Source organism: Andrena cerasifolii, chromosome 1 (genome assembly GCF_050908995.1).
Source record: "Andrena cerasifolii isolate SP2316 chromosome 1, iyAndCera1_principal, whole genome shotgun sequence".
NCBI classification, from domain to species: Eukaryota; Metazoa; Arthropoda; class Insecta; order Hymenoptera; family Andrenidae; genus Andrena; species Andrena cerasifolii.
The window spans coordinates 1886714-1906053 of record NC_135118.1 but is presented as its reverse complement, the minus strand read 5'-3'; the positions used below and the strand labels follow the sequence as shown (position 1 = coordinate 1906053).

Here is a 19340-nt window from a genome sequence, read left to right as displayed (position 1 = left end):
ATAAATAAAACAAGACAAGACAGCACTGAGACAAGAAAGAAAGAAAAAGTTCTTAATGCAATTTATACACATTTATTCAGTTTAGCAAAACCAATTCGGAGAGCAGCGCCAAGTATTTTGAATAAAATATTTATTCGTATTAAAATATTTATTTGTATAAAAATATATCTGCTTAATATTATTTAATACATTTTTTCTTTGTATAAATAGCCATTGTGATAATTGGCGCAATTTTTGTATATCATTACTTTTGTAAAGTTAAATATAGCACATTAATAAATTTATATTAATTTACGACAATGTTTTTAAATAAGATTCTTTTTGATCGGATTATATACTTGCCTCTCTTTTTTGTACCTTTTTTTTTAAAAAATGATAATTTTGTGGGGTACTCTATTAATCTGGATGCAAAATAATAGTACGAATGTAAGTACATAATTATTATTGAATATTATGTTGAAGTCCTTTGAAAAGATGTTTACGTTTCTTACGAAAGTTATCATAACCTCTACTAACTCCAAATTACACAAATTACTCAGTAAACATGTTCTATTTTGTAAGCCGTTGTCAAGGCAACGCGTCACAATGGCTGCCATCGAAATATTTACAAGTTCAGCGAATTACAAATATAAAACTAAAATATGTTCTCTAAGCTTTTTTATCGTATTATTTTTTATAACACTGTCGTTGCTTACACCGCTTTTTATTATTTATAATGCAGGAGGTAGGTATACATTTGTAGTATTTTATTCTTCCTATTTCGATTGTTTATTTTACATTTTACATAATCGAACAATATGGAGAGATTTACGATACTTTAATTTTTAGGCTTCAGTTTGAAAAATCGTGTGTATACAGAAGCATCCGATGTATTGTTCGGCTATAAATACCTGTTGTTAGGGTACAGAGATTATAACGTTAATCCCATAGTTTGTTCAACGTTTACAACATACAAAAACAATGGAATTGCAGATGACTGTATATTAATAAAGGTTTTATTCTTATGCGATTGCAATTTTTTTAAAAATTGGATAGCTATTGTTTAATTAAAGTTTAAATGATTATTAAACTTTTAGGTTCAAGAATTAGATACAAATAGCAATGGTAAAAAGGACATTTTAAAGTTTGAGGCCCATTTTTATACAGACAAACCAATCAAGTCTCTAAAGCTTTTATTTTTCTTTCATTTTAGATTAAAGGTAAAAGCTCTGCTATATCTGTATTCTTTACCGCGTGGTTAGTTTAAAATACCGATACTTATGATATGTTGCAGGAATTGTTTCAGATGAAAATAGAATCTATTGCTACGTTTGATATTGAACTGCACGAGGATATTCAAAAATTACATTTTCTCGGAGATTTAATATTGCAACAGAGAGGCCTCTTGAGCACTGAAAGTTTGTACGAAACGTACAACGACACTGTCGAAATGGTTGACCATTCGTTGGAAGAATTGCTTACGCAAAATTTACAAAAGAAGTGTTAGTAACAAAATCTCTTAGCATTGTTTCCGAATTGGAAGCGAGAGATAATAAAGTGAATCATAAAAACTTACTTTAGTTTCAGCTAAAATAAGCAACGAATATGTAACAAAACAAGTGGGTCACACTAGTGAAGATGTGGTAGTCATTCTTGGAGAACTAATGTACAAAGAACATTTAATTTATTATCAGCCTAGCATATGGGAAGAACTAAAATGGGCATGGGTTCAGTATTTATCTTGTCTTGTTATTCTTGGCTACATAGCAAAACATATTCTGATTTTCTTATTTTCTAATCGATATTTGAACTGTTACATTGTAGTCCCATGGAGAAATAAATAATTAAATTATTTTAATCGCTTCCTTTTCGCGAATTGCGTCTTTCATGTTTCTTAACTATTTATGTACTTAAATTTCATTCATTAAATTCGGATTGGATTTAATTAAGTGTATATTCGAATATACCTACATATACTCGTTATCGAATACACAAATTTTCTCAAAAAAGAGCCCTTTGTTTAAATGAAGCGAAGCAGTTTCAAAAGAAAGGGTACGAACTGTATTTCAAAACATCCGTCTTTCTATTATATGTACATTAATTGTATTGAACAGAGAATAATATAAAACCCTCATAATTAGTCTGCAGAAGAGCAGATGTATTAAAAAGCTTCATTTCTTTCCATTGTGTAGTAGCAGTTTCATTAATCAGCTGACTTTACAACAGCATTTCTGGAACGCCCTATATGATCTTAGAAGGAGCCTATGAGACTCGGAGAAAAAGCGTGACAACTTGTGTTAACTTTGCCAGACCTTACGAGATGGATTCTTAAAGTACATACAGTATCTGCTTAAGGAATCAAGAATATGGAAGTGTCTAAAGTTTTCTATATTTTCCTAAACACGCTATTCTCATTCCCATATACACATACTTACAAACATGTAACATACTAATATAATAATATCGACATAATACATAATAAATAAGTATATACTCTGAAATATTTTCCATAACCTATGAATGGAAAAGGAGGCAAATTTTTTCGGGTTTAATAAATATTTAGCGGGTAACAGGTGACGGTTAGTAAGACGGCCCTGTCCATAGGAGGTAGCAACCCTTTACGAACCACGCGCTAGACGAGTTCAATGAGGGTGGAGACTGCGCGTTATTCTATTGTATTCACTGTGTCTCTCCTCTCTCGTGCCTTTGCATTTGATACACAGGTCTTACACGAATTAACATCCATTCCTCGGGATATTTAACGCAACGGCGATGTGATTCATACCAGCGACGTAAAAATGATTCCTTCCAAACGATTAGACGCGCCTTCGCGGAATAACCCCTGACCGTTCTGTGCAAGAGTGAACACTGAACAGTGACCAGTGAAAGAGAACCAAACTACCGAACCCGTGAATTCCGCGACGAACTGTTGCGACGTTCACTGTACCTTCTAGCAACTTTTATCGGATGTCCTTTTTATAACGGTAACACTTGCGTTTTTACATGGTTTCCAGGTATCTTAACGATAACGTGAGATTCTCGCGTTCTGCGCAACTATAGATTCTCGTTTAAATTTGATTCGTTAGAGGAAGATGACATCCTACATGGATTCCTAAAGTGATGCTGATAAACAATAGAACTGAGCCGAAAGATTTTGCGCAGAATTTATTTGTCGAAGGAATTTATAGATGAAAATGCTCGCCCGCAGTTCGATAATTACGACGCAAATTATTATTTTGACAAACGCCGATGCTCCATTCTGCCAAGTGACGTTACAGAATGATAACCCTTACGGTGCTACGATCTCAACTGACCTCTTCTAAGTGTTTACAGCATCCAAAGTGTTAACAGGATTACGAGGGAATCATGTCCACAAGATCGAAGGAGAAGGTGGTAGCAGCACTTCGGAAATTCTTTCGCTCCTCTGAAAAAATTGCCGAGCAGGAAGGAGCAAGTAGTTCTACGAGTTCCCCGTCGAGGAGACTTCTAAGCAGGCATCGCCCTGACGCAGTGACACCTTCCGACGGTGGGTTACCTGAGAACTCAGGTGCCAGTAACTCCAACCACGGCAGTTGCTTCTTTAAATCGAAGAAATCTGCTGGGAACTCTGCTCAGGTAACTATCTCATCTTTTAAAGTGGATTTTCATTTATAATTTATAGTCGATGAAAATGATGTGGAAAGTATGTAAGTAAAGCTTTTCATGGCAGACGCTCATAACGACATGACCATGACATTTGAAACCCTTTCTTGGGCCACTAAACATGATAGTTGCTTCTGATTAACACAAAGAAAGTTACGAAAGGATGAACGATAAACGGAGGGTACCAGTGCCGTAAGCATAAGGGGCGCTAGTGACGTGCCCCAAGGGTGTGATTATTTTTAACCGACTTCAAAAAGAAAGAGGTTCTCAGTTCGAGGTGTTTGTATGTATGTAATACGTATTATGTTCGTCCGCGAATTTCTCCGTAACTACTGAACCGATTTTGGTGAAACTTATTGCATTTAGTTTGGCTTCAATCAAGTTAGGTCGTGGATAATGAATTATCAAAATCGGTCAAGCAGTTTTGAAGTTACACCGAAAAATAAGAAATCTGTTTCATTATAATACATTGTATGCGCGGACAGACAAAGGACGGAGTACCAGGCGTCCGAAAACAAAGCGAGACAAAATATCAACGCGGCGTCTGTCTCGTACCGTTTCCTGCTCGCTTTCAGTCCCTTTGATTCGCTCTCGTTCCATCTCGCTCTCGCCATCGGCAAGAAAGGAGCGAAAACGATCGCTCGGAATCGTGTCCCCTCTACGTTGTAACATATAACAAACATATCTTTTTTATTTCAACATGAATTATTTTCATGTCATTCTCTACCTTATCGACACAATGAGGTATATAATATATAATTGACAAACCCTTAGAAACCTATAAAAAGTGGTCGAAAAATTGAATTAATCACGCATAAAAATATAGCGACCTAACCGTGATCTTCACCGCATCTGCGTGACTTACAGTAACCTCCATTTTAAAGCGTTACAAAGAACGGGTCGATTAAAAACAATGACTTGCATGGTTTTTTGGTTATTATTTTAAACCACAACATGAACTTAAATTTCAAATAAACTTGAATTTCAAATTCGAACAGTATTCCATTAAACCTGTATAAATGACGACGGGAAGAACACCAAACACGTATCTGTATTATTTATAATATCCCCAATTTGTAGCGTTACAAAAAACGTGACATTAAGGCCGGTATTCATAGTCGCTACTTATTCTTAAGGAAATTACCAGCGGCCGTAGCCGTGATGGAAAACACCGGTTCCCGTTAGATCAGCGAAGTTAAGCATCACGGGGCGGTGTATAGTGCCTATACGAGCTATAGTGACTTAGGTGTGAAGTCACTCAGCGGGGTCTTACCCGACACCCTGCTGGGTACTGGCCGCTAAACGTGCCCCCCTACTACCTCTTGCAGGACTGTATTTAGAGAAGACCAGGACATAACCTAGAGCTCTAAGGCTCTAAGGCTCTAAGGCTCTAAGGCGCCGGTTTTGTCCTGGTCTTCTCTAAATACAGTCCTGCAAGAGGTAGTAGGGGGGCACGTTTAGCGGCCAGTACCCAGCAGGGTGTCGGGTAAGACCCCGCTGAGTGACTTCACACCTAAGTCACTATAGCTCGTATAGGCACTATACTGGGAGAAAGATGGGAGACCCACCTTTCTCCCGGTGCGCTACTGTTGCTGGGACCCAAAGGAGAGAGGAGGGGGGAAAAAATGGGACTATAGTTCGTTGGGCACAATATAAGCAAAAATAAGCTTGAAACGCCATCCTGCTTAAAACGCAGGAAAACAATAAAACATAACATAACATTCTTAAGCAAATGCTTTAAGCATTTGGCATCCTTTACTAGCTACTAGGTTAGTAGAGGATACCGCATGCTTAAGCATTTGCTTAAGAATAAGTAGCGACTATGAATACCGGCCTAAAAGCGTTACAGAAAACGTGCCAAAATCGATAGAAAACAATGAAATCGTCGTCACATATGATTTTATAGATATAGGGTAGATATATATTGTATTGCATGTTATATTTATATTATAATATATATTATATTATTTAAATAAATGTAGTTGTATGACTTAAATAACTAAAAAGTACAAAGTAAAAAATTGAAAAAAAATTAAAATCGACTTCAAAAAAACAAAAAATGCGCTAAATTAATGTTTTTACTGAGCAACTTTATAACTATTTTACTAATATATTTGTTACGCAGGGCACAAGCGGTCCAGGCTACGTCACTGGAAGATACCCTTGTTAGTTGGCTATTCTCTTTTTCTTTGTTCCGTGAATGGCATCAGGTTTTACGAAGTGCCGTTCCAACAAGATGGTTAGACTTTCTCGAGTCGCGAATTCAAATTAAATTCAAATTTTTACATTCTCTATTAGTTCTTCATGAAAATATGTACTACGAATAGACGGGCGACGGTTTTACGATGAAAATCAGTCCAAACACGATCTCATTTCGACTATTTTTAATCATACGTAATTGGAATCACTATTAAATTCCGTAGGTCAATTGTGCATCACGTATGATTGAAAACAGTCCGAGTGGGGTGAAACCTCACTAATACATTGGTAAACCTCTCATAAAGATATAGTAGAAAATATAGAAAATCAAATTTTCGTTAATAAATAACTTATCCCAGGTTCGACTGCCTTTGGCGCGGCGCGACGGGTCGCTGAAGCGTTAAAATATAAAACGAACTTCGAGTTCGAGTTGGTTTCAAAGTAAACATTCGGGAACTCTTTGACAATAGTTTCTGTGCTTTTCCAAAAATATTCACGTGAAAGTATCTATGTACGTACCCCAAAACTGTGCGGAAATTCCTCGGCGTGTTTTCACGACGCGGCCGCAACAAATTAAGTGTTGACTACAAAATGAATGTTGAAGTTACGATGTTACTAAAAAATAATAGGCTGGGGGCACACGAGCGTTGCTTCGACGTCCGTCGCGACGGACGTGACGAAGGTGCGTTGCAGATATACATTGCAGTATACTAGAGCCCGCACACTAGGAACTGTACGTTACTTTCAACGGACGGTGCAACGTGCGTTAATTTTTCAAACGACGTATTTATGCTATAACAGACGATGGAACACGTCGACGCACGTTTTGCATTATATAAATTTATAGGCTTGCCAGACGTACCGTATTTCACTGTTCCCGTGACCGTATTTTACTAGTATAGTGCCTCTACGAGCTATAGTGACTTAGGTGTGAGGCCACTCCGCGGGGTGTTAACCGATATCCTGCTGGGTATGGGCCGCTAAACGTGACCTCTTGCAGGACTCTGTTTAGGGAAGACCAGGACAAAGAGATTAAGTGTTACAATTTCGATTTTAATAAAATAAAAAAGAAATTGATTATCATTATTAAAAGACATCGATTAAGCTTTGCTACTGGCTATTAAAAATTGTCTCATTGTCAGCAGATATTAAATACAAATCCATTGTAGTAAAGTATATGTACAGCATTAGAACAGTTGCAATATAAATTATTTTATATTAACAACTTATTTTAAATTGAAATCACTGCATGCTTCAGGTAATTTTGGAGATTTTACCCTTTAGGACCCCGGTTTTGTCCTGGTCTTCCCTAAACACAGTCCTGCAAGAGGGAGTAGGGGGCACGTTTGGCGACCCGTACCCAGCAGGGTATCGATTAAGACCCTACTGAGTGACCTCGCACCTAAGTCACTATAGCTCGTAGAGGCACTATACTCACAGAGTCAAATAAACCATTACCTACCCACTCTTTTCATGTTTTATTTACTTAGCACTTAAACGTCCCGTATCAATGCTTGGCAATTATTGCAACCCTACATACTTGTGAATGTAGCACGGCACACGAACGTACCGTCAGTGATCTGTCGCGTGGTCATCGTTCTGTAAAATTCTACGCAATATCGATCAGTCACCGATGGCCACGAGGTATGTATGTACACGAGAATACGAGTCCTTAAGCCTCGTGGCCACTAGCAATAAACTTGCGACATTTATTGCGCAAGAAACTTGCATGAGTGTTTACACTACAGCATTTTTTTACGCAAGTTCTTGCCTGCAAGTAGTGGCGAGAAAAATCTTGAGGAAAATATGTCTTGCGTGTGTACACTGCAGGGTTACTCCTGAGCCCTGAGAGTCGAAATCGAGTAGTGAATACGTAAAGTGTATATTAAAATGTCAGTGCAACAAACAAGATATGCTGCTGCATGTACAGTGTTACTTTTGTTAACAAAAGAAAAAACGAATTTGGACGAGAGATTGGATTTTAAGAAGATGTGATCTTGGAACTCACAAATCACTGATGTCCGAATTAAGATCGGAAGATCCTCGTCAACTGGCCAATGTCTTGCGAATGACAGCAGAAGTATTTGGCTATCTGTTAGAATTAGTTGGATCGAGCATCAGTAAAACTGACACAAAAATGCTGGCGTGCACGTAGATTCGAGACCGAATACTATGGTCCACCTATTTGCTTTCTACTCTCGCCAAAAATTTCCAATTCGTTTGGAAGTAAAATCTTTCTCTGTGAGAGAAAGATTATCGGGTGTCTACACTATGACAGAATTCACTTGCTGAGACCAACTGTCGCAAGTAATTAGAACTTGCTAGAGTTACTCTCAGGCGTGTTTACACAGTGCTGACATTGCTAGTGGCCACGAGGCTTTACGCACGGCGTTGCGGCGAACAACAATGGTTTCTGGTTTCTTACCGACCAAGCCGCCGGTTTAACTATAGCAAAAAAAAATGTGTGGGTTATAAATGAATAGTTTATTGTGCGCGAGTGGGGAATGCGTGAATGAATGCTTTCGCCTGTTCTTCAAATATAAGTACGTCACGTACTGAACTGACGCAAAAGAATCAACGCTCATGTCCGGGGTACACGTGTAATGGACAGAAGGATAATTGAACTACCTTTTATGAATAATATTTATAAAGATATTTATTCAACTAAATTAAAGATATTGGAGATTCAACTGTTTCGAACTGGACTCCGTGACTGAGACTGGTGGCTCTTGAAACAGTAATGCTCTTGAATAAGGGAATGCAATGTGATTTTAAAGGTGTAGGAATGTAAGAGAGGGGATGACGGGATAGGGCAGAACTGCAGGATTTTGGGTAGGTGACGCATTAGCTAACATGACGATGGGTCGCAGGGATGACGCAGTGTTTACATTTACGCAGCAGTAGTTTACATAGCTAAAAAGTAGTTACTCCGATTCATGTTTGCAGAGATAGCCAGATAAGTAAAGGGTCAGTACATTACACAAGTACGTCCGTTAAAATTGAGATCCGTCGCGACGGACGTCGAAAAAAACGCTCGTGTGCCCCCAACCTTAATGTCTAAAAGGTTTTCGCCTACAGAGCTGCATAATAATAATAATAATAATATGTCTTTCTTGCACATAATAATTATAACCACTGTACAATGTTTTCTTCGTTATTCCGCAACTCTGCCTGAAACAACTGTGGTATCACTAATTTCAACAATACTTAAGCACAATTGTGGAACATAATTTATCTACCCTGTAGCTTCTATCGTTAATATAGTATAATAATCGGGATTGTAAAATTGTTCTAGAGCACTGTCGTCGTGCCAGACAAGAGGGTTCGCCTGCGTCGTCTAATGAAGGAGCTGAGCGAGATCCAGAGGACGCAGCATCGGCTCGAGTCGACCTTCACTGCGGAGCTGGTCAACGACAATCTTTTCGAGTGGCACGTGAGACTGCACAAAATCGATCCGGAGAGTGAATTAGCAGCCGACATGAGGGAGCTTAATATACCTTACATACTTCTGCACGTGGTATTCCCCGAGAACTTCCCGTTCGCGCCCCCTTTTATGCGCGTTATTTCGCCCCGTATTGAGAAAGGATTCGTGATGGAGGGTGGTGCTATCTGTATGGAGCTGCTCACACCCAGAGGATGGGCTAGCGCGTACACGATCGAGGCTGTGATAACGCAATTCGCCGCCAGCATCGTTAAAGGCCAGGTGAAACGCCTTTAACTTTGTCTATTTCAGGTTTGAGAATTAAGTGCTCTTTTCTCCCGCCGTGCGCCTTGGCCCCCGCGACGGTCGTAACGCTCGAGCCACCTCAGGCGCTTACCACGTGAACCGCGCGTGGCATAATAGGGCGACATTGTATCAATAGGTTTCCACATCGTCCCAGAGAGTACGATTGTCGATGCGTTTTTATTTTGTCAACGCGCCACGCGCGGTTCACATGGTGGGTACTGGCCTGAGGAGCTCCGAACAGCGCGGCAGCCGCGGTGGCTAAGACGCGCAGTGAGAGAAAGAGGGCGTTGCTTCTGAAAATCGGCCGAAAAGAGCACTTAATTCCTAAGCATGATCTATCTAAATAAAAGATGCTTCTATAGTGAATTCAGAAAGTCTCTGTACATCATATTATAATTTTTCCACTGATGTGTTAGCCCCGTTACGCACTTGCGACCAGTCGCCGGCAACTTGGTCGCCGAGAGACCAGAAATTGGGCAACCAAACGAACCGACCAGACCGAGCAACTCGATACCTATCCGTTTTGTAGAGAGCGCCAAACAGAATGGACGTCGAGGAGACTGTTGTAATTATGAAGTACATTGAAAAAAAAAAGAAAAAGAAGAGGCGATATTGGGTGCATCCTATTTTGGAAGAACGCCGTCAAAAAGGAATGTTTACTGGTTTTCTTATTCTCAAATAAATGCACCATTTCTTCTTATTGATTTTTTTTTAAATATCACGATTGGGGTATTCATTATATGACAAGTCCCAAATTGCCTTTCGAGATTCAATTTGCAAAATAAATTTCTGCGTGTCGAAACTCATTTCGTTGCTTGCAGGTGTCTGGTCGCCAACAAAGTCGCTCGTCGTGTGAACGCGTGCATTGGAATCAAGGCACCTCGTTGGTCGCCGCGACCACTTGGTCTCCCGTGCATCGCTCACGTTTTTGTAGTTGCGGACGACTCGCTGGTCGTCGCAACTAAGTGCGTACGAACTCATATGTCCCCATGCACCTTGTGGTCGTCGGCGACTGGTCGCAAGTGCGCAACGGGGCTAAAATGATGTATTAGCCCCGTTGCGCACTTGCGACAAGTTGCTGGCGACCAGGTCGCTGACGACCACGAAGTACACGGGAATATATGAGTTCGTACGCACTTGGTCGTAGGGAACAACAAAGGTTTCTAGTCTCTTGTCGACCAAGTTGCCGGCAACTTGTCGCAAGTGCGTAACGGGGCTTAATGCCTAAGGAAACGTTCACAACCCGAAAATTCAGATTTTAAAGAAATTTCGTGTGAATATAGAGTACTACTTAATTCTTTTGACGTAGAACTACGCCTTTTCCCGCACTATATACCTACGCAACGGGTATGGGGGGCAAATGTGAGAATTGGATGTCACGAAAAGTGCAACTCCGTTGCGCCGTTACTGCTCGAGAACGGAAAAAGGTAGAGAGATGATTTTTATGGCGTTAGATAGAGGAAGGAACACAGCATCTAAAACTATATGAACTATTATCAGTTGAATTTGCGCGAGCTGGCAGCGTCGCGAAAATTAACGAGATTTGATTTCAGCTATATTTGTCGTTCGACCGCGAGGTGCCGTTTCATCTTTGTTGGGTTTCGACGGTCGCTCACGCAATGATTCACAGCTTATGCGAAAAATGAAATTCTTTTTTTTTCTTCATCGAATCTATATGGCAGTGAGACAAATGGGTTCCTTATGTTTATGCAATGAAAATCGTACCAAATGTCACGTGAATCGGACTATTGTTTGACGAAGCTAATTTTACGTTATGCAAATCAATTTTCCATCTAATTTCCTTAATTATGGTCCGAATTATATCGTTTTTGGTGCCAATTTCGTCGGGAAAACTTAAGGAATCGATCGACGACACTTTCGCAAAGATCTGATTAGAAATGCAGAACTTCAGATTCGTCACTACTTAGTGCGCAACATTGTATGGTCCCGCTGGTTTCGAGTATCGAAGACCACGAAACTCAGCGAGGCGCATGATTGCTGGCGACATTGCCTTTGACGACTCTCGCTAGAGAATCACCCCGTATTTTGCGTCTTGTTTTTTTTTTTGGCATTTTGCAAATAATTGTACTCACGAACTGTTATTAAGTCCTATAACAAAAATTTTTATTTACTGTAAAAACAACGCGTAACACACGTCCGATACCGCAGCAATCACGCTACGAACTGAGGTACTACGTAAGTTTGTTGCTAACACAACCCGTTCAAACGTAGTATGTACTACAGAGACCGACGAGTTAGTGCTTAGGCTCAGGGCGGAAAGCGAAGCTACTGGGAGTTCAAAAAGACCAGTAACGACATCAGTAAAGCGAAATTATGCGTGGCGTGCCAGGGAGAAGGTCACATGGAAGTGTGCAAAATTGACTCACAAGGAAAGCTCGGTTACCCGAACATTACGATTTTTTTAAAGCAGCGCGGGGTTGTAGAGCACTTCAATAGGAGTTTCAGGCGATTTTTCGTTTCTGTCCATTTTCGGTTCTTCAGGGTGAAAACACCCCTTAAAAGTTAATGTGTGATTTCCTACTTCCCTGTATATCTTGAAAACTATAGTAGGGTCAGGTGAGGTAGATTGTAACACGGGGCACAGTATAACAGTGGAAGTATTTCTGCTTCTTTGTAACATCTTTATTGCGTCATTCTACGTTTGTGACAAACGCAGCTGCCGTCACCTTGATTCAGTTGTCATTTGTCGGCATCGTACCTTTCCCGTGATAATACCTATGAAAATAGGTTTTTCCGTGCTTAAAGAGATTTTTGTTTCTATTCCAACATACAGTAATTCTGGTAAGTAATAATATTTTGTAAACAAACTACATATATTAGTTGCTTGATATAACAATAAAGTTTACCGGTATTCGAACCTTATAAAATAGCAGTTGATATTTTGATGTTTATACGGTAGGGGGCACAGTGTAACTTATTGCCATTTCCTAAAATGGCAACTAAGACAAAACGTCATGCACATTCTTATTCATATCCAGATAACATCTTGAAAAGATATAACGCATAATTTGAGTTAAAGATTTTTTTGAATTTTATTGGTATTTTGAAAATTTTGTGCAATTGTTATATATGTGTTCTAGTCTGTTACATTGTGCCCCTAAGGCTCCTAAACTGTACCACAGATCTGGGGCACGATGTAACAATTATGTGATCTCAGAAAAGGGTCAAATTGATTAGCTTTTAAGGATAATTGTTAACACCTGCTAATTCTGATTTGATGGACCAAAACTGTTGAATGTTTAAGTCCAAAAGAAAAATTAATTTATTTTACATTGCGTTGTCTACAATCATTATTAACTTTTTTGTTACACTCTAGCCCACCTGACCCTAGATATACAAAATTATCACAATGAAAATTTAACGGCTTTTTATAACTTATTAAACTGTGTAATCAAATTGTTGAAGATTTGCTATTTAAACAGGAAAATGTTCTCCACCTCATAAATTTTAAACAATTTGATTACATAGTTTTATACAGCACAAATAACCATTAAATTTTGTTTATAACAGTTTTTTTATATATCGTTTCCAAGATGCATATACTGAAATATAGGAACACACTCGTTAACCTTTAGGGAGTGTTTTCACCCTGAGAACCGGAAAATGTGCACAAACAAAAAATTGCCTGATACTTCTATTGAGGTCCTCCACAAATCTGCAGTTTAAAAAAAAATTGGAATGTTGGGGTAACCGAACTTTCCTTGTCAGATGGCGTCAGAGCCAGAACCGTAGTTCGACGTTCTACGTGAAATATGCAGCATAACACATTTATGCTTGAGATTCTTTCTCCACGGAAATTCACTCTGACGGGGGTGAAATCAGCCCTTAAAGTTATCGCGTTTTTTCAGTTTTTTTAAAAATTTATTATTCTCATTGTAATAAGATGTATGGTGACTTTCAGCATTCACTGTACACTTTACAAAATCATAGACATAGACAATCTACTGTCCCGATAAAATTAAAAAATCAATTAACCCTTTGGGTGCTGACTATTCGAACGCTCCCCTAGTCGCATCTTCAGGGGTTAAAAACAGTTATGATATCGGTTTTGGTTCTCGAAACAGTTATGAGTGAAAACGGTTCTGGCTTATATCGGTTTCGGTTCCGGTTATATATCGGTTATACAGTAAACTCTCGCTATGGGCTCGCCTCAACCATGCGTAAGCACCTTTTAAATTATGATTAAATAATAAATCTGTGAAGAATAAATTGATTCTCAAAAGTAGTTTGAAATAATTTTTTTTTAAGATACGTTTAAGTTAAACCCTTATTAATGTGGCGTGCCCCCTTAAGTGTCTAAAAATTTAAACAAAGTAAATTGTATGTACATACCGAAATTGTTGCAGAGCAACTTCCAACTGTACATCGCATTTTCATTCTGTCATCGCACGTTTCAAAATACTGACGAACAATGTCGCATTTCTTTCGGCCCATTATGTCGATATGTTTTTAAATATCACTAATAACTATTATACACTACGACTAATATTAATTTGACACTTAATTTAAGGTATTGCTAACACTAACAGCAATAACTTTCCTAATATGTACAAACTTACTACTAATTTTATATTATGTAGATTATTAACTATTCTTTTTTTAATAAAAACAGTTTCTCGAGGACGAAAACGTGTCTCGCTGCGAAATATAATATTTTTGTATTAAATTCAACGTGCTCGCCACTAGCTCAGGAATACAAGTGACTCTGGCCAATTGGTCTTAAACCCTCCGACTCAGAGAATCACTCTTCGCGTTTGTTCATAAGATCCTTCATCGTTGGGCCTCTCTATCTAGAATCTCCCTTTTCAATACTTAATTTACAGATGCTGTCTTTCACTTCGGCTTTTCCTGCATTGATGGAGTTTTGAAAAGAAAGACACCAGAGGCCCAGCGATAAAAAGACTTATGAACAAATCGAATTTCCATTTACAAAGTGCGATTTTGATCGTAAATATTTTGGAACGTGCTAGGCATACCCGATGCGTAGCAGATAGGATACATTACTGTTATAAAACCGATATAATATCGGTTCTGCGGAACCGTAACCGAAATCGACATAGCCAGAAATTTCGGTTCCTTGTAACAGTTATTCAGAATATCGGTTCTTCATAACTGTTTCAGTTAGAACCGATATATAACAGTTTGAAGCAGTTATTCTCGGAACCGTTTCAACCCCTGCGCATCTTTTAATCATAGTCGCTGAACGCACATGGGCGTTCCCCGTACACAGCGCATGCATTGAACGAACTGGTACGCTCATAGCACCCAAGGGGGTAATGTGAAATTGTTTGGTAAAGTTCCTTAAATATGTTGGATTATTCAGGGTCGCGTGGCGAGGAAGTCAAAGACGAACAAAGAGTTCAACAGACGCTCCGCCGAAGAATCCTTCAGGAGTCTTGTGAAAACCCACGAGAAGTACGGTTGGGTAACACCACCGCTTGCCGAGGGTTGACCCTCTGAAACACTTCGACAAACGAGAAACACATGGATGTTATCAGAGAACGGGAAACCGCTGGATGCAGGATTTTAAGCGCGAGTTTCGTTCGTTTCTTTTTCTTTCTATGTAAGCATACAGTCGTATTATGACTGTAGAATAGTTAAAAAAGGAATGGAGGAAACGATAGCGAATTTTTAAGGAGCACTAGGGTGAATGGGTGGTGATGGAGTTTACCGTAGCCAGATTATCGAGAGGGTTAGTCGGTTTTGCGCCAGTTTTGTAATGAATCGGATGAAATTTCTATAACACGTGTTATCTTCCATATCTCCAGTCCTCTCTTATTCTAGACTCTAGAGGATAAGGTTAAAATTAGCAACCCTGCAAATAAACAGAATTTCCATTAACATAATATCAGGATAATTAACACCATAAACAGGTAACGGATATAAATTGAAAAAATGAATTGACCTAAAGTAAACGTAATGCAATGATGTTAGCAGATTATAGAAGAGCATCTTGTTTATTTACCGAAACTTCCAGCGTCTTAGCTTTAATGCCACTCATCAAGACACTACCACTAATAGTCGAAATCTACAAGTCAAGTAGAATTAATTTTATGTCTCATCCCGCAGGCAACTTTTGCAATATCTGAAATACTGATAACTTCGAGGCGTAATTATAATTTCTTCAATTTACCCTGGCATTAACAATTATGTCACATTATTTGTACATACCAATACTTAAAACATACTGTACTGTAGTAAAGATTCCATTTATAATTTACGACTTCGTTTGAACTGTTTTTACCTCCACATAACGAGCAACAAATTATTTAAATAAAAATATCTGTTCTAATTAATATATTGTTTATTATGCCTATCGTTACAATATTCTAAAGCTTATAGTTCTCACATCTGTGCACGTATCTCATTGTCATGCATATCTGACATACTACTTTCTTTATCATTTCGTCATGAAAAATCTAAAATTCATCACAGTGCAAAACACAGTGAGTTATCACTGTGTAAATTAACATCTTGCAGTTCTTAAAAAAGATTTTATATTTCATTTGTAATGTAAAGAAACACAGTATTAAAACCTATTAGCCACTACAATCTAGGACCAATGATTCACACACTGTCAATGCGGCAACAGCAATGTCTCTCAATATATGTATTTGCATTTAAATTGGTCTAATCACCAGTTCATATCAGAACTTAATGTTGAAAATGCACTCTTCGTAAAAAAAAGAACTAACATCAATTAGAGTTTAATGTATGAGCTGGGGCCGCACATACCATAAGGCGCATTAGGTCTCACTCTCTATGGGGCCACATTTTAAAAATGTGTCAGCATTTGATTTAACTAAAATACTCTTGTTCTTTTAAGGGAACTAGGCAGTCATAATCTCGATTTTTTGCACTTTTCGAAAGTACCGCCCTTCCCGAGTAAAATGCCGTTTGGTTTGTGTTACAATTCGCAAAATTATGGATTTTACAGCCGAAAAGGTAGGCTAATTCCTCTTTCGAAACTTTAAACGCGTTTTTCTCGGAATCATATTTCCTCTTCGTTTTGCAGTGATTGCGAAAAAACGGAGGTACAAATCGATTTGAAAAAAAATTTACATATGTGAAACATGTCAAGTGACGACCTGAACCTAAGCATAAGTCTGTAAAAACTCCTATTTTGACAAAAAAAAAATTAAAATGGCTCTTCTCCCTGGTGAAAAATCACATTTCTTTAAAATTTATCGTTTTACAACCGCTATACTTATAATTTTTATTTTTTTCTTTTCTAATAGGTTAAGGGCAGAATGGGGGCCTGGACAAAGTATCAATTTCAGAGGATATTTCACAATTCAATTTTTTTACGGTCAGAATCACTGCAAAATTACAGCGGCTCCAGACAAAACATCTACGTATCAGGCAACTGTAGCGCTGTCATACATATGTATATATTCAAATAATTTTTCTTTTACTGTTTATAGTATTAACAAACATTACCCTAAAGTACTAGTCACAATTTGTATTCATCTCCTTGTAATTAATTCGCAAAAAATACTTGATTCTCGAGCGATCTGACTGCCTAGTCCCCTTAAGGTCTCATAACGATGTTGCGCTTAGGGCCTCCAAAAGAATTAACGCGACCCTGTAATGTGGGCTGTTTAACAGCATAAAGTTCGAAAGACTATATACATTTAACAATATGTTCCGAACAGATGTTAGTCTTTTCAGGCAATTTACATTAAGGAATAATTTTCATTGCTTGCACGACACACAAGGCACATCATCAGTCATTATCTTGTTGAACACATTCACGGATCGTTGTAATTGCTCAAACGCAGTGTTCTTAGAAGAAAAAGAATCACTGAATGATTGTAGCGATGACACAGATTCAACTGCGAACATTTTTAAATACTCGGTGCAGTTATACACAGAATACAAGTATACACAGAGTACAAAATATTACTTCTTGCAGCTATTCTTTTACATTCCCTATATAAAGTATTCGGTACTTCTTACTACGGTGAGCAAAATGTCATTCCGTCATTTCATTTTCCTATACTTAAATGCATAATTTGACCAGACGTATGGTACAGTTAAAAATAACAATAGCAAGAAATACAAACACGAATTAAAAAAGCTTGGTTCGCGTTAGTACAAAAATGAAACTGGATATTTTATAAATAGCCTATTGATAAATACAATCAACCAACGAAGTTTGGCAGATTTGGCAGATACGTAACACTTGTTATTAATAATTTAATCACAATACGAGTAGTGTTCACTTATCGAACGAAACAATTCGTCGGTATATGAATAATCATAAATAATTTATCATTACTCGCATCATATATGTACAATTAAATAGATATTAAATATGCAGGTCTACGTTATTTATATTACAATATTATGCATGCCCACTTGATAGATCTGCCATTACTGTAATAATCATTATAATACTCAAACGTAATTATTCATGATTATTCATAAGGAAAACCAGGTGAAGTTAATTGAGCATAAAATTTTCCTGGACACATGATCATGATCCGAACAGATTCTGTGTGCGTTGACAAACATCTTGCGTGTTGTCAATTATATTTTGGTCGCCACACAAAACATTTTCTAGGTACTCGTACTAAAATGGATATTTTGAACAGTCTTATGACTCGATGTAGATCTGTTATCTACAAGATGCAATGTACATACAATTTTGTGAGCTGGATATATACAGGGTGTTTCAGAATTGTGGGTCCAACCTTAAGCACCTAGTATAAATCATAAAAGGGAACGAAGGAAGTCTCAATAAACATATGTTAGAAAAGCAATCGTTTCTAATTTTATACCATTTTGATAATTAAGTAGTATACCCAGATGGTATTGATTCGTACAATTTTGGAGATACAGCGTATCGTAGAGTAGCAATTGACTAATCCTACAAATTTACAAAAGTAGAAAAATGTGTTTAAGTGATTCTCAATTCCGAACGTATGCATATTTACTAAGATCCTTTTGCTCCTTTTTACATGTCCCATTAGCAAGTTAAATTTACGTAAGTTATAATTTTGAAACAACCTGTATTAATAAAAGAACATTTGATAAATAAAAGTAAACGTGAAATAAGGGGTACATAATTCGTTTAGATTAGATCTAGGTAATATCCTGTAGTTACGTCATACGATTCTTATGAGTAGATGTCGGTATAAAATTCGTTATTGCTACTAATAGAGGAATTTGATAATTGACACAACTGATGGAAATCTTATTGTACGTGCCATACATACTTGTGTATAAAAACATGGTTCCTGAACACCGTTGTACGTACAATTGGTTCATTTACATAGAAATTCTGCTGGAAGCAATAGACTTTACTGGAATGTCGTGCTCAGCTCATTAGAGACGATTATTACTTGGTCTCTGCGCAATCTGCGCAATAAACAGCCGCGATTGCAAGCAAATCGCTGGATTGATTCAGCACGTACATAGTACACGAATTTCGTATAAAACTACATTAGGGATGAAAGGACACTTTGTGGTCAATTGGTTTTCTCCTCTTGCACGCACATGAACAGTTTCGCGCATATTGTGTTGAAATTGTCTGCAACAAATAGCAAAACAGTTATTACGCATGCAGCTATGGCTGCTAGCAAGCATAATGAAAGCAGTGCTGAAGCCTGGTAGAATGTATTCAAATCCAGTATGAGCATTGCGAAATACCTAATCTCAAATCCCGATAGAGTGTGTGTGAATTCTATACCAGTCGTTTGCGAAACAAGATCAGTAGTTGTGCAGATGTGAGCACGTTGCACCGAAGGATAGGAAAGTACTCTCTTGG

At 38.0% G+C, this 19340-nt stretch overlaps 3 protein-coding genes across 7 annotated transcripts in view; 2 read left to right on the top strand and 1 right to left on the bottom strand.

The window, feature by feature from the left end:
• The first annotated feature begins 525 nt into the window (after positions 1-525).
• On the top strand, positions 526-2470 carry LOC143372556 (transmembrane protein 231-like). Its single transcript, XM_076818895.1, has 5 exons — positions 526-724; positions 829-992; positions 1077-1199; positions 1274-1481; positions 1561-2470. The coding sequence occupies exons 1-5, from the start codon at positions 586-588 to the stop codon at positions 1821-1823; spliced, it is 897 nt and encodes a 298-aa protein (XP_076675010.1). The 5' UTR covers positions 526-585; the 3' UTR covers positions 1824-2470.
• A 121-nt stretch (positions 2471-2591) lies between these two features.
• On the top strand, positions 2592-15864 carry LOC143373119 (ubiquitin-conjugating enzyme E2Q-like protein 1). Of its 3 annotated transcripts, none has more exons than XM_076820257.1 (4): positions 2592-2963; positions 3331-3594; positions 9116-9523; positions 14892-15864. In XM_076820257.1, exons 2-4 carry the CDS (start codon positions 3346-3348, stop codon positions 15018-15020), a joined length of 786 nt encoding a protein of 261 aa, XP_076676372.1. In that variant the 5' UTR covers positions 2592-2963; positions 3331-3345; the 3' UTR covers positions 15021-15864. The 3 variants fall into 3 exon arrangements, with proteins under 3 accessions (XP_076676372.1, XP_076676289.1, XP_076676203.1); XM_076820174.1 differs by having other exon boundaries at positions 2593-2963; positions 3066-3594; XM_076820088.1 differs by having other exon boundaries at positions 2593-3594.
• Mnd (L-type amino acid transporter minidiscs) overlaps positions 15855-19340 on the bottom strand; it is an 86200-nt gene continuing 82714 nt past the window's right edge. For all 3 annotated transcript variants that reach the window (XM_076815045.1, XM_076815232.1, XM_076815139.1), the window contains exon 9: positions 15855-19103. In XM_076815045.1, coding sequence (XP_076671160.1) covers positions 19042-19103 — 62 coding nt within the window. In that variant the 3' untranslated portion in view covers positions 15855-19041. The remainder of the gene's footprint in view (positions 19104-19340) is intronic.

Excerpts from the sequence above, each read along its gene's own strand:
- LOC143372556 (XM_076818895.1), top strand. The coding sequence starts at position 586 with ATGGCTGCCATCGAAATATTTACAAGTTCAGCGAATTACAAATATAAA. Across the intron at positions 725-828 it reads TATTATTTATAATGCAGGAG|GCTTCAGTTTGAAAAATCGT; the intron begins GTAGGTATACAT and ends TTTAATTTTTAG. Across the intron at positions 993-1,076 it reads ATGACTGTATATTAATAAAG|GTTCAAGAATTAGATACAAA; the intron begins GTTTTATTCTTA and ends TTAAACTTTTAG.
- LOC143373119 (XM_076820257.1), top strand. The coding sequence starts at position 3,346 with ATGTCCACAAGATCGAAGGAGAAGGTGGTAGCAGCACTTCGGAAATTC. Across the intron at positions 3,595-9,115 it reads CTGCTGGGAACTCTGCTCAG|AGCACTGTCGTCGTGCCAGA; the intron begins GTAACTATCTCA and ends AAATTGTTCTAG. Across the intron at positions 9,524-14,891 it reads CCAGCATCGTTAAAGGCCAG|GGTCGCGTGGCGAGGAAGTC; the intron begins GTGAAACGCCTT and ends TGGATTATTCAG.